General features: G+C 34.1%; 1 protein-coding gene and 1 pseudogene across 1 annotated transcript; one reads left to right on the top strand and one right to left on the bottom strand.

Annotated features, from left to right (window-relative positions):
- Positions 1-7563: 7563 nt before the first annotated feature.
- On the bottom strand, positions 7564-10229 carry LOC134714405 (uncharacterized; annotated as a pseudogene).
- Positions 10230-12087: 1858 nt separating this feature from the next.
- Positions 12088-18784, top strand: LOC134714404 (uncharacterized). Its single transcript, XM_063575644.1, has 9 exons — positions 12088-12130; positions 13417-13544; positions 14025-14233; positions 14844-15192; positions 15972-16118; positions 16497-16665; positions 16939-17123; positions 18008-18259; positions 18767-18784. The coding sequence occupies exons 1-9, from the start codon at positions 12088-12090 to the stop codon at positions 18782-18784; spliced, it is 1500 nt and encodes a 499-aa protein (XP_063431714.1).
- Positions 18785-23903: the final 5119 nt, after the last annotated feature.

The raw sequence follows: 23903 nt of genomic DNA, 5'->3' as shown, positions 1-23903 counted from the left end.
ATTGCGCTTAAATTATTAATTCCTTTCACTTTATTTGCAATTTAGGGAAAATTTGTAAGAAAATAAATTTTTGAAATATTGTAAATATTGGTAACAAATCTTTATTTACTTAATCCGTTTAATGTTCTAGTAAGTTGAGCCCTAATTCACACACAAAACGTAGACTAAGAATGTAAACAATATGAATACCCTAAATCTAACAACTGTAATGATTTAAGGTAATTAAGACGAAAGATACAAACTTAACAGAGAAGTTGCTGAATATACCTTTGACTTTATGATTATATGTCAGAAACAAGAGTCACATCAGCATTTTTTTTGTTATTAAGTGTTAGATTTTTTTCTCTGTGTGTAATCAACAAAGACGCAATTGCAAACTTTATGCTTCATTGATTTTTGATTCCCTCTGACATCATTTATCTAGCGTTATAACATTCATATATTTGAAACAATCGTTATATTTTGGAACGTTACACATGCAGTTTTTTTATTTATTATTTGGATCTCTATTGTAACTCTGCACGTGTCGAAATAGCCGGAAAATATGTAACGCAAAAAAAGTCTTGTTATTTGTTTTAATACTAAAATTGAGAATTGAAATGGGGAATTTGTCAAAGAGACAACAACCCGACCATAAAGTTGACATCAGCAGAAAGTCACCAACAGGTCTAAAATGCAGCGAGAAACTCGGAGGCGTCCTCCAGCTGGTCCCTAAATAAATATATATATATTAGTGCAGTAATAATGAACGCCATACTTAACTCCAAATTGTACACAAGAAACTAAAAGTTTAAATATTACAATACTAACTAAGACCAGAGGATCCTGAAATGGGACAAGCACACAATTGCGGCGGGGTTTACATGTTTGTAAAATCTCAACCCTCCCCCTATACCTCTAGCCAAAGCAGAAAAGTAAACGCATAACAATACGCAAATTTAAATACAGTTTAATAGAGTCTGATGTCAGTAGATGTAACCAAAGAAAATAAACAAATAACAATAACTCATAAATAACATCAGACTACTAGCAGTTAACTGACATGCCAGCTCCAGACTCCAATTAAACTGATTGAAAAATTCTGTCTTCTTCATATGAATATCAGGCACAATCCTCCCCCTGAGGGGTTTAGTATCATACCATCATAATATACATGAGAAGAACTTAACCCGTGTCATACCAACAACTGGTTTTTAAAAACTAGTAAATGTGTTTAGTTTCGACGCAAAAACCCTATACGTTAATCAATATTAACGCCAAAATATGCAATCTTAAATGACCTGACAACAGTATCGTGACTATATCCCTTCTTAATAAGTCTATTTAAAGGTTTTGTTAGTTTCTGTGGTGAATATTGACATTTTTGTGCTGTTTAAAGAATATATCAATAATATATTGGATGTGAAATACCTGAAAGTATAAGAAGTCTGCATGTTGAGCTATATTTACGAATAATGTTCTTATACCGATGATAAAATTTAGTAAATGTTTGACTAGTTTGTGATATCGAACTCCCTGGTGTAATAAGTTTTCAGTAATACATATATTTCTCTCGTTAAAATCTAAAACATTGTTACATACATTAGCGAATCGTACAAGTTAAGATATATAAACACTGTAAGATGGTGACAAGAGAATGTCACCATCTAAAAATGGATAATGAACGATATAAAATGAGAAATCATCTCTTTTATCATAAATTCTAGTATTAAGCTTTCCGTTAATGATATAGGTATCAAGATCGAGGAAAGGGCAGTTGTCATTGTAAGTATTAGCTTTATTTGAAGTAAGTTCAACAGGATAAATGTCTTTAGTATACACACTAAAGTAGTCATTATTGAGAGCCAAAATATCATCCAAATATCTTAAAGTGTTATTAAAAGTGTGTATGTGTTATGCTTATTGTTAAAGGTTGTCTGGTGATCTGTGAATTTATACGACGTTTACTGGTGTATACGGTAACGGGTTGAAGCAACGATAGGAAAGCATTTTCTGATATTCCATAGAAAATTTCTTGTGAATGTCAAAGTCAGAAACTTGACAAATTATACCAAAAAAAATAATCTGACTTGTGAAGCATAATTAGTTACTTACAAAACAGAGCATTGTAATTGTCGACCAAATTGTGATAGCAACCATTGAGCCGTTAAAGGTGTTATTCTAGTTGTTTTTCTTCGTGACCTTATTACAATGATAATTCGGTTGTATAAAATCGCCAAAGTCCGACAAAACAAAGCTATGAAATATCGTATCATTAGTAAGGTAAACACACTCCTAATTTCGAAAATTTAAGACTGAAGCTGGGAGTCTACATTTATGTACCTTTAAGTTTTTAGTTATCAGACAGTTTCACAAAGAGTAATATTTAGAAATGCAGCAGACATTCTTGCCTGCAAATGTAATATAATTTTATTCCTGATCACGCGGATATATCGGATGCAAGATCTCTTTTAAATAGTCTATGTCAGGAAAATATATTTAAGTAGAAATAAAAGGGAATCGTTCTGGAACATGAAATTTACCATGAGTAACTATCATACAAAATAAACTACAAAAAAATCTTATTGAAATTAAACAAGGAAGTGCTATTAAATGAAAATTTTAATTCAATTCATGTATATGTATTTGATAACAACTATGGGACCGTTGTGTTTTCCCAGTATACGGATATTGTTTATTTTATCGGGTAAGAAATCAAATTTCTGTAAAACATAAAAGCAGTTATGAACCTAAATATCAGGATAATCATTTAAATTTACATATATACAACATTGAGAAGTTTAAGACTGTTTTGCCTTTTATAGTTATAATATTCTGATTATCCCTGATTACACGAATTTCTTGTGACTAAAATTAATGAAACTATATGTAATGAGCTATATTTTCTATTAAGTCAATTATAGAATGGTTCTTGGATCTCCAGTCATTACACCCGTTGTCCATGCAGATGTTGGTACAGGAGAAACACTAATGGAAATGTATGGTCCAAGCTTGGAACCTGTTTTTCGATGTCAGTTTGAAGCGTTATCTGATATATACTCATATGATGTTTCGTGGTTCATAAACGACGAGGAAGTAGTAAATTTTCCTAATACTACATATGTTGACATTGAGGTGACACTATTGAGACCTATTCATTGGATTGGCACTTACAGGCTGAACATGTTGGTAAGGACCCATTTTATATGAACAGGAAATATAAATATGTGTAGGACTCTAAAATGCGATGGTACTCTAAAGTGCGATGGTCACGCTAAAGTGCGATGGTACTCTAAAGTGTGATGGTCACGCTAAAGTGCGATCGTACTCTAAAGTGCGATGGTCTACGCTAAAGTGCAATGGTACCCTAAAGTGCGATGGTACTCTAAAGTGCAATGGTACTCTAAAGTGCGATGGTACTCTAAAGTGCAATGGTACTCTAAAGTGCGATGGTACTCTAAAGTGCGATCATCATGGTACTCTAAAGTGCGATGGTACTCTAAAGTGCAATGGTACTATAAAGTGCGATGGTCAAGCTAAAGTTCAATGGTCTACGCTAAAGTTCGATGGTGTCTCACGCTAAACCGCGATGGTTGTTTGTTTTTTAAATGCAATCAGATGACACGCTCAAGTGTGATGGTATATGACAAGCTAAAGTAAGTTGGTTTACACGCTACAGAGGGTGTAAAAGTAAATGGCATTCGATTTAAAACATAGATGGAGTTTCTAAATAAATTTCACACGAATTGAAATACTTTGACACTAGCTATATTTTGACTTTCCACTCTCTATTACGGTATGACCTTATTTACTCGGGATAGAAGTCATAGTCGTATATATTCTAGTCATGATATTATTCATTAAAGATACATGCACCTTAATGTTTATTTGCAGGTTCGGTGTACAGTAAGAAGTAGAGAAGAAAACTTCATGCCATCAGGACCTCCTTATGAAAGTAATTTGTATGTAGCTGGATTAATAGTGAGTATATTAAAAACAAATGGGTTTTTTTTGTCATTGCTCTATTGTCACGTTCTCGTCGACTTCCTCACAGTCTGTTGGGGCTCATGCTCCTTTTAAATGTCCTTGCAATAAACCTTGACGTAAAAAAAATTGCAAAATTACAAAAATTGGTACAGGCGTTTAAATTCTTATAAAACCAAATAGATCATAAAGTGAACCCAAAGCAGAACAAACTACCATAACTATAAGTAAGATTTAGAGAAATGTCACAAATGTGCACATAATGTGTGGAAATGTATAAAACCAAGAGATGTAAAACTGCAAAAGAATGTTTATGTTAAGTAGACGTCACAGTTGCGTCATTATATATGCATCTTTTCATAAAATGAAGAAAACTGCAGAATATATATATATAGGTACTGTATTATAGTCAACTACTATAGGTGCATGTGTCTACCTATTAACGATACCTCAAAATACGTCAAAAAATGCATATTTCAACAAAAATGTCTGTTTTGTAACGCTCTAGCTCTAGGCCAAAATATTGAGAGAGATAAAAAAGAAAAAAATAACTGCACCAATTGCTGATGAACTCATTAAACAAAAGTAGTTTCAAGATTTAAGTCGAATAACAGTAAACACACAATACAATCGAGGTGAACCAGTGTATTTTAAACTATGATAATGCCTGTTCATCTTAGGCCAATGCAACAATCGAATTCGTGTCCTACTCGTTGAACGAGCGAGACAGACAGAATAAAAGACAACAAATACAAACATATCCAGAGTTGTTTGTGTCACAAGTACCCGTGTCAGTCTTCTGTTTGTGTCCGGTATTTTGTCTGTTGTCACAATATTTTCAGGAACTGAAAGACACATAAAAAAAGAAAAGGTTACATTTTACTGTGTTGTTCTGATTTCGACCTTAATTGCAATTCTGGTTTGATTTTTGGCACAAGAAATAAGGAAACGACCTGCATAATTAGTCTTGTGTCACATACTTCTCCTTAAATGTAGCCACAATTTGATTAAAAACAGATCATGTGGCGTCGCTTTACTATAAACAAGGATAAAAAACACATCAGCCAATCATATTTTAAAGAGTTGTATCATTGGTCAACCCAGTGAAAAACGAAATTTTTATTACAGAAAGTCGAACGGTCGGAGCATTTTCAGATGCTTATAAGGAAAAGTTGGACAAAGTATCTGTATTTAACTCAAACTGATTTAGTCAAACAATGTTATTTCTACAAATATGCGCTAACAATTCCGTCTACACTGTGTCCAGTACGATAAAGATCACTCGCCAATCTAGGCTTTATAAAATGTAGCTATCTTAAGTGTAGGTTGAGGGATGCCTTTCTTATCGAATGCATTTAAGTTTGTAACACAGTTCTTGGTATAACTTATAGGTCAGATATTTCGTTCAGTAATGTTTTAAAATTGTTTGGCTAAATTGAAAACGAGGTAAATATTTATTATGTCATACGCAATGATCTGCACTACAAACCGTAATTTATTCCTCTTTGAAAAATGTCTTAATTGTACAAAAAATAGCTTTCGTAAACACGGATTTAAAGGAAAGTACAACTTTATAACTTCGTGTGTCCGATGCGCTTTTCTTTTTCTTGATTTACCTTCTTCATGATCACGTAAGCCTTAACATTTCAAATCACAAAAATACCGAAATCAGAGGAAAATTCAAAAAGGAAAGTCTCTACTGAAATGGCAAAATAAAAAGTTAATAAACTACAAACGAATGGATAACTACTGCCATTGTCTTGAATTATTAAAGACAGTGTCTGCTGTTGAACATGGTGTATTAAATCTTTTTTTAAAGCTAGCTAAACCTATCACTTGAATGACAGTCGTAAAAATTACCATTATATTGAGAACGTTAAGTGAACAAAACAAACTGGTCAAAATAAGGACAACAGTCAACATTGTGTTATAATCTTAATCACTAAGTCTCATACAATGACAGGCATAAAGAACATTATGTAGAAACGTTAGAATACAATTAACCATATTATCATGTGATGGCAAAAGGTGCTGAATGACATACTAAAAGCAAGCAACACAATAGTAATACTTCAAAGGACAAAATTATAACAATCATAGTATGGATCTTGATTATCTAGTTTGTCGAAATTCTTTACAGCACGCAAGACATAAAAAATGTAAGTTTCTAGTACAAATATGTATATAACGTTATATTTATTTTAGCCAGAAAAAATTGAATATAATGTCCAGGAAGGAAGTTCAATAACCATAAGGTATAATGTCACGGTTTTTCTTGGCTGTCTTGCATCTGATCTCTTATCGGGGTGTCGGCAGAAGTTCTACGTGTCGTTACCAGCATATCAGGACCGTGATGAGTGTAGTGCATCTCAGTATAGTTTGCACCTACGCAGACAACTATGTGGATTAGAAATATATGCCAATGACTGGAAAGAACCGATCGAATTAGTGGTTCATGGTAAAACAAATGGACAAAATATTGAAAAGGAACGAACAACATTTATTCATTTGAAGAGTGTAAATGATGTTACTACAAATGTTTGGAATGATGCAAGGATTCCAGAAGTAAAGGTACATTTTTTGTAACTTAGCTGTATTTGCAAAACTATAAGAATTTTTCGATCCTCAATGCTTTTCAACTTCGTACTTTATTTGGCCTTTTAACATTTTTTTATTTGAGCGTCACCGATGAGTTTTTTGTAGACGAAACCTGCGTCTGGCGAAAACATAAATTTTACATCCTGGTATATATGATGAGTTTATCTATTCTTATTCGTCTATATTTTATACTGGAAAAAACAGTACCTCAAGGAGAGAGAAAATATTATAGGAAATTATATTTGTTAAAGCTATTTTCTTTTCTGTTCTATTGTTTTGCTCTTAGGTGTCATTTCTATTTCTTTGTGTTCTTAATCTAAGATATATACGTGTTTTTTTTTATTATTCAAAAACCATAACAACCGAATTAAGATAGCTTGAACGACAGTTATTGGTATTTGTAGGTTGTTGTTTCAAGAGCTGTGTACAACATGACAGGCCGACAGTGCCATTCATACAACGACCCGCACATACGAACAGCTGACGGTACAAAGTTTGATACATCTGAACAAGGAGAATACATTATGTATAGAAGTAAAAGAGGACCGTATGCGGTGAGTTTTTGTTTACTGACTGTCAATTGATTTTGTTAACTTTAATTCTAATATGACGTGCTTCTTTGGCTTTGTGAATAAACACATGCTCTAAATCCAAAAAAAAAGTGTTTGCACTTGGGTATAAGGACAACTTCAGAATAATGAATTTTATCAAATTGGCATGCATTTGATATATTTCATTCACTTAAACCACTTCCAAACTCTCAAATGATGCACATTGTAGTGTAGTTAATAATCATTCAAAAGAGTTCTCAAGTAGATACAGGATTTAGTTATCAACTTAAATCCAAACCATCATTCATGATTACAGGAGTCTATAAAGAAAAGAAAAAGAAACTATTGCAATGTCTATTACTAATGACTAACTACCACAAAACCAAATAAACATAATATACTACATTCACCCCCTCTGAAAGTCAACACAATAGTTCAATTAAAATTTCAGTTAATCGTCAAATCCAAATCTCGATGGTTTCTTAACTTCGCGTGTAGAACGTCTAATAACGGGAGATGTTTCCATAGTGGTGTCCGTGTTGTTGGTTGCTTCATGTATTGTATTTTCAACATCGGTTTCGGAAATGTCCATTGTTGTATGATCGTTCAAAACGGAATGATCAAGATTGTCATTGCTTATTGATTGTCCTCTTGGTGCTAGATGTCGGACTGATACAGTAGTTTCGCGTCCATCGGGCAATCTAACATGAGCATAATTTGTTTTAGCTTTCAAAATATCTTCTTCCTCGACGAGAGGATCATATTTAGTCGCACGCACATTCTTTTTCATTAAAACTGGTCCAGGATTGGCTAACTACGACGGAATAGATTGGCCAGATGATGATCTTCTTGTAAAGTTGAAAAACCTTTCATGTGGAGTACAGATTATTGATGTACATAACAAACTTCGAACAGAGTGCAATGCATCTGGCAACACACTCTCCCACTGCGTCTCTTTAAGTCCCAAAGATTCTAATGCTAGTGTCACGGCTTTCAAGATGATACCGTTATAGCGTTCACATTGTCCATTGCTCTGTGGGCTGTATGGCGTTGTCCTGCTAGTACTACTCCATGCGATTGTAGAAAAGTTTTGAGTTCGGCACTCATGAAAGATTGACCACGGTCCGAGTGAATATAAGCAGGCATACCAAAAAGAGCAAATAACTGTCGTAAACACTGAATAACTGTTGCGCTTGTCATATCGGAACAAGGAAAGGCAAACGGGAATCTTGAGTATTAGTCAACAACGGTAATACTATACTTCTTTGTACTAACAGACGGCAGTGGTCCTTTAAAATCAATGCTTAAGCGTTCAAATGGTTGTGTAGCTTTCACAAGAGGTGATGCATTCGGTTAAGCATACTGAGGTTTTACTTTTGCACAAATCTCACACTGTTTGATTGTTCTCTTGACGTCATCAACTGAGAAAGGTAAGTTCTTTGAACGGACGAAGTAAAGAAGTCGATTGATGCCCGGATGGCAAAGTGCACTTTGTAGTTCAGAAAGAGAATCGGAGCTGATGGATGAGCTGTACGCTCGAGAAAAGCAATCGGCTGATGCATTGTCTTGTCCAGGACGATATTTTATATCATAGCTGTACTGTACATGTAACAGCTCAATTCAATTCTCCATCGATTTATTTGGTCATTTTTCACTTTACCGTCCTTCTTTGAATCAAACATATAAGAAACTGCTTCCTGATCAGTGACAAGAGTGAAATGTTTCCCACTAAGTAAGTGTCTCCATTTGCGAACCGCATCTATAATGGCACATGCTTCCTTTTCTACAGATGAGTGTCCTAATTCATGAGCATTTAAAGTTCTCGAAAAGAAAGCAACAGGCCTTCCACCCTGATTGAGACTTCCGGCTACTGCAGAATCCGAGGCATCGCGATCGGTTTCTACGACAAAAGAAATAGCTTCATCAATTGCACTTATGATGCGTTTCACTGCAATAGAGTCTAACGGAAAAGAAGTGGCGTTAGCTAACGGTTTGATTTTGTCTGAGAATCTTGGTATCCATTGACTCATTTGATGAGACTGTTATTAAAGTGAGAGGGTTAGCGCTATAGAACCAGGTTTAATCCACCATTTTCTACATTTGAAAATGCCTGTACCAAGTCAGGAATATGACAGTTCTTGTCCATTCGTTTTTGATGCGTTTTGTTATTTGATTTTGCCATGTGATTATGGACTTTCCAAATTGATTTTACTCTGAGTTCAGTATTTTTGTGATTTTACTTTTGACTATAATACGAAAACGTTCCCATGGCTCTTTTCACCGATTTAGGACTGTGGGGCACTGGGAGTTCCCTTAGCGGCTTCATCGATCAGGGTCCGGTTGTAAAACACCTTGACTGATAGTATATCCTAGTAGATCAACGGACTCGACAGAGTAGACACATTTGCCCTCATTAAATGTTAGCTGATGTTTGTCGGCAACATCAAGAAATCTACGTAAGTTTTCGTCATGTTCTGTTTGGTCCATTCCGCCTATTGTGATATTGTCGATATACACAAATACTGCTTCTAATTTGTTTTCGGCCACTAGACGGTCAATTACCCTTTGAAAACAGGCAACTCCGTTCGTAACGCCAAAGGGGACTCGCCGAAATTGATATAAACTGCCATTGACTTCAAAAGCTGTATACTTCTTTTCATGGTCACGTAACGGAATTTGGTGATAGGCACTACGTAAATCAAGCGTACTGTATACCTTGTATTTGGCGATATCTGAGACCATTTGATTAATGTTAAGAAACGGATAAGCATCAAGTTCAGTAAACCTGTTTATAGTTTGAGAGTAATCGATTACTAGTCTTTTCTTGTGCCTTTCATTTGAAGTTATTAAAACTTGAGCTCTCCATGGTGACATACTAGGCTCAATTATACCTTCGGTAAGTAATCTTGTTGTCTCCTTTTCTATGAATTCTCTATCGACTGCACTGTACTTCCTTGATTTTGTAGCAATAGGTCGGCATTCACTTGTCAAGGTGGCAAATAATTCCGGCGGATCAACACTTGAAGCAGCTAAACCACAAACTGTATTTGAGTCATTTATTTCTACGGCTGGTCTGCTTCCACCGAAACTTATTTTTATACTGTCGTGTCTTTTCATGAAGTCCTGTCTCAAGATAATGTCACAACATTTTATTGAGTTTATTAAGGACAGATAACTGCATATTCCGATAGAAATGTCCATCAATGTTTAAGTTTACATTGCAAATTCCTACTATAGGACTACTGAGAGCACGCGCACTTGATGCCATAGATACACTTCCGGTAGCGTCATTTATATTTACTGACATTAATTTTGCAAATAGTCTATCAATGAAACTTTCAGAACTACCTGTGTCTATCAAGGCTTTGCACGGACATTCATTCACACGCACATGTATTACTGCTTTCTTTAAACATTGCGGAGATGCAGCAGTCACAGTTGCTAATATGGGAGTACAAGAGGCAGATGTCCCAGTACTTGTTATATTAGATTTACACACTTTCGAAAAGTGTCCTTTCTTACTACAGTTATGACAAGAGGCATCCTTTGCCGGACAAAAACGTCTCGCGTGAGCATTATTCCCACAAAAGAAGCACTTTTGTTTACTTCCGGGTCGTTGTGCAGCAGCTGCTGTAATCTTGTCTTCTTCAGTAACGAATTGAAGTTTTGTTGTGGTATCTAGAACACTTTCATCTGGTTTTTGTCCAATCGCGGCTGTCACAGAATATGGCTGAACATACACTTCATTACTGCGTTGAGCTAGATCTAATGTTCGCGCCTGATCAAACATTGTCTTAAGGTCAAGAGTTTTATTATCCAACAAACGCTGTCGAACAATTTGTGAGCAAAGTCCATTTATAAACGCGTCCCGTGTGTATTCTTCCTTATATTTATCGGCCGTCTCTTGTTGAAAGTTACAATCCTTTGCCAATACTTTAAGCTCTTGTAGAAACTGGTCAAGTGTCTCACCTGTCTGATGTCTGCGTGTTATTAACAAGTGCCTAGCCAGAACCTCATTTTTTTGGTCGAACATACACAGCTTCTAACAGTGATATAGCGGTATCGTAAGTTTCACATTCACCAATATACTCATATATACGCGGCGAAACAAAATTGATCAACATTATCAGTTTGGCTGGAACTTCTTCTCCGGCAGAGGTTAGAAAATTCGTAAAAGGTCGTTTCCAGTGAAACCATTCTTTTGCTGCTGTAGGTGAATCAGGATTAGCATCCAATCGTTCAGGCCTGAGATATTTATGCATGATGATTTAAGTTGATAAAACTCAAGTAGATACATGATTTATTTATCAACTTAAATCTAAACCATCATTCATGATTACAGGAGTCTATAAAGAAAAGGAAAAGAAACTATTACAATGTCTATTACTAATGACTTACTACCACAAATCCAAATAAACATAATATACTACACACATGTTGTTACTAATTCATTTATGAGGACTGCAATGTGTTGCATTTCGAAATTGACATATTATAACCGTTCATGCAGGCTGTTCAAAACTCCTCCCTCTGAAAAAATCCCAGCGCCAGTCGTTTGCATCTTTACAAACAACAAAGGAGGTTCATGGAAGAGCCTACATAAACGTTTCACTTATACATATCGGACATAGAAATAACATTAAGTGTCCTAACCAGAATTGTAATAATTGAGGCAAGCTATACTTTATTGTAGTTGGGTAGGCATTATATTTGTGATTATTTTTGCCCGAGCAATTTGCATCAATCATTTCATTGATTCAATAATTAGAGAAGTCGTCTTTTCTGTCTATCGATTACTCTTTTTGTGTCAAATTGTATAACAGATGACATGTACAAATCTGTATTTAAAAATAAAACATGCATGCAGACAAAAAAAAACATTACAAGCGCAGAGAACAAGAAATTACCTCATCCGATATTATTTACATGTTCACATAAGAGTGATATAATAACTGAATTTGTTTATTTAAACAATATGCTGGATGACAAAGCAATTATGGCATTAGAGGAATTAAGAGGTTAGGCTGATATTTACAAAGATAATACATCTAAATTAAAGTAAAAAAAAGTATTTCAGTTAAAAACTCACTAGACCGCCAAAGCAATGGTAGCTCCAAAGTCTATTTAGATATCTTTATCCACGATTGTTCCCCAATGCAGCAGAATATCATGGATAAAATAAGAAGATATGTGCCACGAGTTTTACCCTTTTCTTTACTAGTAATACGAATGAACAAGAAAAGTACAGAGGCTAAATCTATTTATAAGTTGAAAATGAACTTAATTTCAGTAAATGTACATGTGAGTGCTCTCGGATCGATATGTGTTTAGTGCAGTACATTTTTCATGTTTAAACAAAAAGGTGTTTGTCGTTATGTTAGCATGCGTATCCTGGGATTAGTGTTCGACATTTATTAATTTGCTTTGATTTCGGGTTTCGAGGGTGATGATTATGTACATCATGCCTGCCAATCACAACTAAGACCGCTATGTGTATATGTATACATCATCATTCTGTCTGTAGAATTTAATAAAACAAAATGTCTACCTTTTTTTCCAATTATAAACATCTTCACTGAAACAATTACTTCCCTGTCAGGGAATGTATGATAGTAAGCACAAATCATGCAACAGAGATATATACTGCATTTGATGGGTCTCCTCAAATGTGACTTTGCAACGTGTAAGTATACCGGATTTGTAATCACATAAGCAACACGACGGGTGCCACATGTGGAGCAGGATCTGCTTACCCTTATGGAGCACCTGAGATCACCCCTAGTTTTTTATGGGGTTCGTGTTTTTTATTCTATAGTTTTCTATGTTGTGTCAGTTGTGCTATTGTTTTTCTGTTTGTCTTTTTCATTTTTAGCCATGGCGTTGTCAGTTTGTTTTAGATTTATGAGTTTGACTGTCCCTTTGGTATCTTTCGTCCCTCTTCTTTTATAACGGTACAACTAAATTCGTATCGTAAAACCTGCAGAGTAGCATAAGATTTTAAGATATAAATGGAATTTAAGACAAGAAAGTGGTGGTTTCCTTCATACAAGGTGCTAATTTACTAGGTGAAGGAGTCACACTCCAAAAAAAAACTTTGAATGTAAAATGTACATTATTAACCAGATATAAACCAAATTATCAATATAACGAATTTCATTTATAGTGCAGGTAATTCACCAGTGATATTTGTTATTTCAATGTGCAATGCAGGTACATGTCCTTTTTGGGAGTTGTGGAACGGATACAGCACTAGCATCATGCAACTGTGGCGTTGCAATTAGAAATAACCAGTCATTATTTCTAGTACGTACTGCGTGTGGAACCGGAGGTAATACTGCTAAAATTAACATTGGATCATCCAGCCCATACATAGAAAGGAGAAATTGTGATCAGTCCTCTATGGTTATTGAACAGTATGAAAATTTCTATCAGGTATGATTCTGTTAAATGAAACCATACAAATTAAAACGCATTGACATAATACGTCAAGATGAAAATGCAGGTTACAGTTCTGAAATGAAAACAAAATGAATTACTATAGCTATTGCTGCTTTCTTTATTTTAAGCAAAATTCTAATTATGTGACAAATTAATAATGAAAACAATATATTGAATACTAGTATTGAATTTCCTGCGAGCAAAGTGCATTTCTGGATTTACCTTAATCAGAAACGTTCCTAGACAACTATTTGAAGGCCAAAGACTTATAAGAACCGAAATAATTAAAGAGCTATATGACCAAACAAAACCTTATAAAATAACCAATTGCAAACTAAACGTTTGGTCTCAGATGAACATGGTCATTTCATTAAAGTAATTTTAGGGGCATATCGCTCTTCAATTGTGTCTGTGCCATCTATATTTCATAGCATCGTTTTGTATAACTAAGACACATACACATATCTTTTTCAGGTAACTCTTCCAACTGGAACAGAAATTGAGTTTTATATTTTAAACGGCTTCATTCCAGTCTTAAATATAAAGCCATCGGTTATTGATGTCGGAAAAACAGAAGGGTTGTGCGGTTTCATAAGCCCTGACGGAAACGCTACTGATGATCTCATTTCGAGGAATAGTTCATTGTTTGAATCAGATGTTCGAGTTTTTGTAGCTTCTTGGAGGTAAAAAAAAAAAACATGCGTCATGTACTTTTGTACTTAAAATATGTGAAGTATTTGAATCAAATTAAACAAATTTCTTTGGTTTAAAAATTGAACAAAAACTTTTATGGAGCAGGATCTGATTACCCTTCCGTATCACCTGAGATCAACACTAGTTTTTTGTTGGGTTCGTGTTGTTTATTTTTTAGTTTTCTATGTTGTGTCATGTGTACTTATGTTTGTCTGTTTGTCTTTTTTTCATTTTTAACCATTGCGTTGTCAGTTTATTTTACTTTCGTCCCTCTTTTATACAGATAACCTAAGTACTAAGTATTATATGATATATGTTATAGGGAGAAAAGTTTTGTTTATCAAAATAATTGTCTACTTTTTAAATATATATATCTTATGTTTATTATTATGTTAATATTAAATATATGTTGAATCTGTATTTTTATTTTGGTGATACCTTTAATTGATTGATTGTTGGTTGTTTTACGCCGAATAATACCTTTAAAGTGACATACATATCAGAACGTATTATAGTTTGATCACCTCTTCAAATAACCCTAATTACATGTCTTGTTGGGTGCAGATAGAATAACCACTAAAATTATAAGTTATTCTGCAGGGCAACATCAGATGAAGAACTTTTTGTAACTGAACCAAACCTGCCAATTACATATCCATTTTTGAAACAGTTTTGTAGCTGTCACGTAGATGATTATACTCGCGATTATGGAGACAATTTCAACTCAGTTGATTGTAGTTTATTTGAGTCTATGGTTCCATGTCTTCAAATTCAAAATTCACATTTTCAATCTTTTGAAAACACCTGTGAACCAAGCAACCATATTCGAAGGAAAAGGTCATCTGGCAACCAATACGTTAAGTTTCCAGTGAATGATCCTGATGATGTCATGGACATATACTGGACCAGAAATGTAACCGATTCTCTAGATCAACAGATAATTCCACAGGTATATATTTATTCTAACCATTAAACAGAGATTATGACTTTTAGATTAGATGACGGAGATAACGTTGCAAGGACGAATTTTGTTTGTATTTTTACTTTTTTATCAGAAACTCAAAGATTTCATAGCACTTCAAATTTGAAAATGAAAAAAAGACTATTGTCTTCGAGATTTCACAAGAACTGTATTTGCCATACACAAATAATGGCAAAAGTAGTAAACTGCTGTTTAAAAGTCATAAATAGATTGAACGAATTCAAAGCTAATTCGGCTTACAAACTAAAACCGTGGGAAACACATCAAGTATGATAGATATAAGAAGATGTGGTATAAAAACAAAACAACAGAAATACTGGAGTGCAACAAAACAAACGCCATCATATACAGAAATTTTTTATAACAATTACCATATTCCTGACTTGAATATAGGAATGTCTAAATTATACGAATTTACTGGGTCCACGTACTGGTTTGTTTTTACCATTTTATTTCCACGTGTAATTCGCCTTCCTATATTTTTTTTTATCTATTTTGATGCTTCAAATTACAGTTACAATTAAAGCCAGTTATCGATACCAATTGGTTTCTACGACATAAACTTCATTACCTTGAAACTAACAAGCAGTTGTAGTATGATTCCATTACTGAAACTGTCTATGCAATTTTCTCTATAAAATGCTCTTTAAAATGTTAATAAATTATTAAGCCTTATGTACGTTGTTTTGATTTTTCTTTGATAACAATAATCTGTAAACATGTTTTGATTTTCTTTAACTGTATAGTCCAGTTGGAAAAATGGTTGGAATTGGAAAAAAGCACGAACTGAATGCGAACACCAACTAACAAAAAGAATATATCCTGCTATCTTTACATTCGTCCCGATGTTAACTATAAAAGATTACATAGAGTCCTGCATAACAGATATTAAGGTATTCTAGTGATACGTTTGAACGTTCAAATTATTATACGAATGAAATTAAAAAGATTTTCAACTGAATATAGAAAATAAAATATATATTCTTCCACAATACTCAGTTGATTACGATATTAGTAATTCTTTTCGATTTTGCCTTCGAACTTCTTGTATGCAATGAACAAATGCAAAAACTTTCAAGCTCTATAAATTTTCATACTTAGGAGAATTGAGTCTCATAGTCAATAGTTGATGATATTTTACGATTTTGATTTGTGAGTTTTGGAAATTTGAACAATTTCGGCAAAATGTAACACAAGAACATATTGTTATAAACATTATTCCTCTAAGTCTGTTTACTTTTCCTTTGGTAAATGTAGGATATTTCTTGCAGTCAATTGGCGATACCCGTTTTCTAAAGGATACAGTAATGGCCATTCAGTTATTCAGCAAAAAAGAAGCATATCGCTATAATTCGACGAACGATGTTAGTATGTTGTTTCAGCGTGTCAATCCGATGCTGTGTGTAGACAACTGTAATGGTAAAGGTCAATGCATCTCAGGTATATTAGTAATCTTGTATAACTGTTCAAACCATTTTAGTTATACACTGAGTATACACGACTATCTTGTTCTTGGTAGTAGGGGGCATACTGTTAGCAGGATAAATGATACATTTAGATTATACTTTTAGATTCTCTTAAAATACAATCTTCAATGTGGCTTTATGCCCTTTATTTGAACTACATGAAGCAAAGTTCAAAATGCACAAAAAGAATCCAAAAATGACTACTCCAAATTAGCCAACAAATAATTCTGACCCATTTTTATTTCAGGCAAATGTTTATGTAATGATGGATATATTGGATTAAGTTGTTCTTCTCATATATCGATACCTCCACTGGTTATGTCTCTTCCTGAAGATGGTTTGTGTGACAGTGTAGCTAGACCTTGCGGAAAAACAAATATTTATGGAGAATTTTATTCAAAAGACATTATCTGTAAAAGTGAAAGTTTTCTTGTAAGTAGAATAGTATTTACCACTGATGTTAAGAGAATCGACTTTTATATTTTAAATTTTTATTTGGGCAGAAACATATTATACTGTACCCAGTAAAACCACATATGATGCAAAAAATCTGAAAACGATTTGAACTACGATGTAAGTGGACGCTTTCAGTAACATGTTATTCTTATAATGTATGGACTTTTATATTAACAGATGTTATGCATTTTATCGAGAACCAACTGTTCTACTCTACTCGCAAAAGTATATACATGCTAAGCATGTTCCACCATATAAATGAATTATTTTATTGAACAGATAACAAACGATATATACTGTATGATGACTTACCACTTCCTTGTAATAGTTCTAACCACTTTTGATATTCTGTAGTGAACTGTGTGGATTTTTTCATAGAGTTATAGGCCTGGCATCTACAAGATTTGCTTTATCTTTAAAGTATATAATATATAATAGTTAATATGAGCTTTGAATCATTGTATCTAAAATCAAAAAATTTTCTAAAACCTAAAAATTACGAAACCAACCTAAAATCAGTTTTTGGTATCGTATGTTTTCTAACATTATGATATGTTTAATATAAGAATTTTCAAATGACGTAAATTTTCCTCAGTTGAGGTTTTAACGACATGTGACAGTTCGGACAATTCGTCATTTGGCAATGTGTACCATAACAATATCTTCCATAGCAATACGCTGAAGATTGGATGATTCGTTGTGCTGTAAAAATGCATATCCACATGTTATAAGATTAAGATTTTTTTCTTAAACAGCAATGCGTCAAATTTGTCAATTTGTTTTACGTGTAAATATGAGTTGAAAATACAAGATATACTGAACATGCGTAGTCGAAATTAATTTGATGTATTCTGTTTCAGATTAAAGGTAGTCGGAAAGATTATAAAGCATTAAACTCAACATCTAAAGCCCTGTACAGAGACTTTTTCATGGTCACTTGTGATTTCGAACAGCATACAAATGATGTTTTAAATAAAAGTACCACAATTGGAAAAGGTGTCGACATATCCTTATCCTATGATGGAATTCATTTCAGTAGAATCCTTAGTTTAGTTATCTTTGATCCAGCGTGTATGAGATGTAGTTCAAGGCCAATTTATTGTCATAAGAAGGTAAATTATTTTTATATCAAACCAATGTAAAGGATTATATTAAAAGAAACTATTTTTAAAACTGAAATTGATCATTAGTTCCACAAAAAACTATACCATATACTTGGCTATTAGGGCTTTGACGTAAAGAATTTTAAACATTGTAGCAGAGTTCAACATCTAGTGACCGCCTAAACCTCCCATCATCTTAGGTAGTGGTGTAACAGCACAATATAAGAAAAACTATTAAAAAAAAATGGCTTACCATTCTTATTATATATAGGTGCAATATTCCAATAGACACAAATTTCCAATATATGAATGTTTGCAAATTTCATTTCTTTCCATTTATAAATAATGTGTGTTTGTCGGATGGATGATTTATTTCAAAAACGAAATTTGATGGCGCATTTTAGTCCAAATTCGTATAATGAAGGTAAAAAACAACGGTTGTAATGTTGTGCAATCCCAGTTTTGCATTGCTTTTGTTTTTGGTCATGCCAACTTCATTTTATCATTTTCTTTCAGAGTAATTGTGCTGGTTAACAATGGTTAACGATCTGACATCCTGTAAGAATGTATTGTGCTGAACAACATATAATTGCCTAAGTGAATGAAGTCATCAAACTGAGTCTTCCGACAAATTTTATTTAGACGTCATGTCACCATTCAAGTACCAAATACAAATGTTTTGCACATTATTTAAAGAAGGATACTATTCCATTTATTTGTATTGTAGTCCTGTCATGTAATGTTGTCATGTTAGTGTTATAGTAAACATTGCCATTAAAGCGGGAGGTTTAGCTAGCCACAAAACCAGGTTCAATTCACCTTTTTTTCCTAAAATATCCAGTAACAAGTATTTGGTTTTTAGTTGCACTTTGATGTTTCTGTGGTTTAGTTGTTTTCCTCTTATATTTGATGTGTTTCCCTAAGTTTAAGTTTGTAACCCGGATTTGTTTTCCCTCAATCGATTTATGGCTTTCGAACAGCGGCATACTGCTGTTGCCTTTATTTATATGGCTTTATCAACTACACATATTCTGCACATTTCACCCATTATGTGTAAATTGTATAATTGCTATTTTTATCACTATAATACTGACTATACGTATGCACATTTAAAAAAATCAATTTGAATTGATATTTCCACAAGAGAACTAGAACAGATAAATTAAATAAAATGAATACTAGTAGATTAAAAAAAAATGTATGACTTTATGTAAATAATTGTCCAGCAAAACGTATTTATATATAGTGATATTTATAATATATTGTATGCCCGTATATTTTTACAGTTAGGTCGGGGTTTTTAGGGGCTGTGAGAGAGTGTCTACATATTCCATTATACGGCTCTTGTGGAGAGTTATCTCATTTGCAATTCATGATATCTTCCTTTTTATATCTATCGTGTTACACGACATGATAAAATGAGACATCAAAAGACCAAAATCGTGCTAAAACTATAAACAAAAAAGGAATGTAAAATAAAAGGAACCGGAATAGATAACCAATAAGATTGGTCAGTTCAAATTACTTTTAATCGTCGATATCATACCCGTAGCCAGAGGGGGTTCGGGGGGGGGGGGGGGGGGGGTCGGACGAACCCCTCTTTGAAAACAAATAAGCACTGTTAAAGTCAATGTTCTGTTCGAATTGTGACTGTTAAAGTCGAGTTTGTGAGTCCAACGAACCCCCCCTTTTGGAAATTCCTGGCTACGGGCCTGGATATGAACTCATTATTTTAAATTACGGGTTGGTTGAAACCGTGTTTTTTCATCAAAATATATGAGATTGAAATGTGCACCATGCTGAGAATCTGCAAGCCCTCTCCACAACCTTCATTGCGACACCATTGATTAAGTATTCCTAGCGTATCTATACTCAGAATTGAAATCAATGATAAAAGCCAATTAATGATTATCATGCCAGCGATAAAAAAAAAATAAAACAACACGATCAAAATTGCAATCGTCCAAACTTGTTACTCACCTTTTTTTTTATAATTGAGTATTTCATAGTTGCTACGTTTTACGAGTTTGTTGACCGTTGTAGGATTTATGAGTTACAGGCACATATGACCGCGAATAAGTCATAATAACGAAAATCCTGTTCAATTTTCCTCAATTTTGACATTACAGAATGTGTTCTTATCATCAGCAACATTGAGGGTGTCACGTGTAGAGCAGAATATGCTTTCCTTTCTTGGGCTCCCCAATAGTTTTTTTTTAGTAGTTCGTCCTCTTACCCGTGGTGCTAAAAAATGTGTTTCATTTTCGAATTTCACAAGACCGATTGTTTACGGACTATTTACGAATTGGTGATGTCTTATGGTTATAAGAGTCAATTACTATTCCGCTATTATCTGATTTCTTGTCACATGTAATCAGACTTTTCAAAACAGTAAGCATTGGAGAATATGAAAAAGAGAACAGATATTTCCTTAAACTTTCCTTTGCAAACACAGGTCTCGATGGTGTCAACTTAGGCAATATCATTCATTCTAAATTAGATCACTCGAAAATACTTCTTTATTTCAAAGATCAGTCTATACCTATATCAAACCATCTTCGCTAGCCAAGGGTTACGATCCACTCCCGCTCTCTTCACCCTTGGCAGATTGAGCCAACATTTGTGATATCAATGTTGCGCCATCTATCGGAAGTTTCATGTCACGCCCATTCCGAATAAATTATTCTTGACCAATGGTAGCACTTGAACTCTTCAATTTGGAGATAAAAACACGTTAGCGTCTAGATTCTAACCACTTGGTAAAGCCGGAAACGAAAATATATGTCAATATTCATGCATTTGTGCATGAAACATACACAGAAACTTCTATAAGTTGATTAAAAACATTCAAGTTGTCACTAAATATAGTCCTATGTTTAGTGATGTAAAGACTTGTTGCACAATAAACACGTGGCAATTGTTTACAAACACTTTCAACTTTTACACGTGATCATGTTATAGGCGCTTTTTGATTGGATGCAGCGAGTATCTACTGCAACCAATAAAAATCCTTACCTTGTGTCTCCGAAATATTATCTCAATCCGCCAAGGGTGAAGAGAGCGGGAGTGGATCGTAACCCTTGGCTAGCGAAGATGATATCAAACCAATTGCAACTAAAATTTTCAATAACAAACACGTTTTGCAGGATCTCAAAATCGACAACATCAAGTCTAAACCTCCTGGTTGCACTTATGTTAATGCCCAATTTACATATAATTCGGCTGGCCACTTTATTACCGATGAATTCAACATTGTCAAAAACACTTGCCTGCGAAATGTTTTATCCAAAGATCTGACATATCGTGAGCATAAACCCATCAATTGGAAATACAACTTCAAAAGACTGATGGTTTCAGTCGAGGATTATGCTAGGCAGTGGGCTAAGCGCGAGAAGGAAGACGTAGATACTCTTTCCGAATGGATTAGGTTGTGAGGTCGTTGATACAAATCAGAATTACGAAACTGAATGGGTCTATCTATACCCATGATACGACAATCTTTAAAGAACCAATGTTATAAAAGACTTGTCCTTCGTTTATGACAAATATGTTAGTGTCCCCGCAGATAAAGCCAAAAACACGTCGTCGTTTGAAAAACTCATAGCATAAACTGCTTGATATGTTAATTATGTATTGATAATTGACTTAGAAACTCAACATATATCCTCACGACACTTACTAAAGAAAAAATCCTGGATAATCATAGGTCTGTTCAATGTTCCTTTGGAATTTCAACCAAAGATTTTCTAGGGTACATACAATCTAAGACTCTTTCAGCTTCCAATAGTATTAAAACATTTGACTTTTCTACACTTTACACATATATTCCCCATTCCAAACAAAAAGACAAACTAAAAGAGTTGGTATTGCTTTGTTTCATAAAAAAAATGGCCAACGAAGATACAAGTATCTTGTCTTAGGGAGAGATAAATCCTACTTTGTAAAGCATCACATTTATTCAAACGAAAACAATTCTGAAACAGACATTATTAAGATGCTTCAATTTTTGATTGACAACATATTTGTTACGTTTGGAGGACGTGTTTTTCAACAGACTGTCGGCATTCCAATAGGAACCAATTGTACCCCTCTTCTTGCCGATTTGATGTTTTTTACTATCAGGCTGGTTTCATCTAGGAACTTTTGAGTATGAAAAATAAAAAGTAAGCAATATCCTTTAACTTTACTTTCCGTTATATAGATGATGTTCTCTCACTGAATAATTCAAAATTTGGTGTCTAAGTTGAACGCATCTAACCTATCAATCAAACAAAAGATAAAGGATACAAAAGATACAGTTTAGTCTGCCTCATATCTTAACTTACATCTAGAAATTAACAATGAGGGTCGGTTGAAAGGGAAAACTTTACGACAAACGAGATGATTTCAGCTTACAAATTGCGAACTTTCCATTTCTTTGTAGCAAAATTTCAACAGCACCTGCATACGGAGTATATATGTCCAAATTGATTCGATATTCTCTCGCTTGTATTTCCTATCATGATTTCCTTGATAGAGGGTTGCTGTGCACAAGGAAGCTATTTAACCAAGAGTTCCAAATGGTGAAGTTGGGATCATCCTTTGTATATTTTACGGACGCCATCACGAATTGGTTGACCGTTATGGATTAACCGTTTCACAGATGATATCGGATATGTTTCTTACGTCATAACTACAATCCCCTTCCCTTTTCATGAATGTGACCTACCGATTAAGATTATTTACCGAAATTGCAATAACATGAACAACACGACGGGTGCCGCATGTGGAACAGGATCTGCTCACCCTTCTGGAGCACCTGAGATCACTCCCAGTTTTTGTGGGGTTCGTGTTGCTCAGTCTTTATTTTTCTATGTTGTTTGTTGTGTACTATTATTTGTCTGCTTGTGTTTTTCATTTTTAGTCATTGAGCTGTCAGTTTATTTTCGATTTATCAGTTTGACTATTCCTCTGGTATTTTATAAGAGAAACACGACAGATAGCAAACGTGGAGCTGAATCAGCTAACTCTACCTTAGCACCTGGGATCAACGCCAGTATTTTTTATCAAGTTCTATATTCAGTGTTTTTGTTGACTTGTCTTTTTTGTCGTTCTTTGCCATGATGTTGTCAGTTACTCTTTGAACTGCATGAGTTCTGAATGTCTCCTTGGTATCTCTTGACTTTTTTGTTATAGACAAGACTATATATGTGTAACACAAACTCCTATACAGCATCTCTTCTAGAGATTTCTAAAATTAACCTTATTGGAATTCTACAAACAAGACGAGTTGGATCTTTGATTTCGAACCGGACAAGCATCATTTGAGATTGTAAATCTTACCCTCATTTGCCTCAGGTTTGTATGCTTTTCACTTGTGGCGGCGTTAGATTTTCCCCGTTTCAGATGTGATAATTCTGCTGGTAAATGATCAGTGATTCCTACTAGTCGCAAATATTTTTCGTTTAGATACATATAAAAAACGAAGATTATGAGACAACTCTTCACAAGAGAATAAAAAGACACAAAAATAAACAACTGTAGGTCATCGTACGGCCTTCAACAATTAGCAAAGCCCATACCGCATAGTCAACTATAAAAGGCCCCGAAATGACAATGTAAAACAATTCAAACGAGTAAACTTTATGTACAAAAACTGAAAGAAAAACAAATA

This window comes from Mytilus trossulus, chromosome 4 (assembly GCF_036588685.1).
Source record: "Mytilus trossulus isolate FHL-02 chromosome 4, PNRI_Mtr1.1.1.hap1, whole genome shotgun sequence".
NCBI classification, from domain to species: Eukaryota; Metazoa; Mollusca; class Bivalvia; order Mytilida; family Mytilidae; genus Mytilus; species Mytilus trossulus.
Note: the sequence above shows the minus strand (reverse complement) of the source record. Positions and strands in the feature narration are given on the sequence as shown.

Excerpts from the sequence above, each read along its gene's own strand:
- LOC134714404 (XM_063575644.1), top strand. The coding sequence starts at position 12,088 with ATGCTGGATGACAAAGCAATTATGGCATTAGAGGAATTAAGAG. Across the intron at positions 15,193-15,971 it reads ATCAACAGATAATTCCACAG|TCCAGTTGGAAAAATGGTTG; the intron begins GTATATATTTAT and ends TTAACTGTATAG. Across the intron at positions 17,124-18,007 it reads GTAAAAGTGAAAGTTTTCTT|ATTAAAGGTAGTCGGAAAGA; the intron begins GTAAGTAGAATA and ends ATTCTGTTTCAG.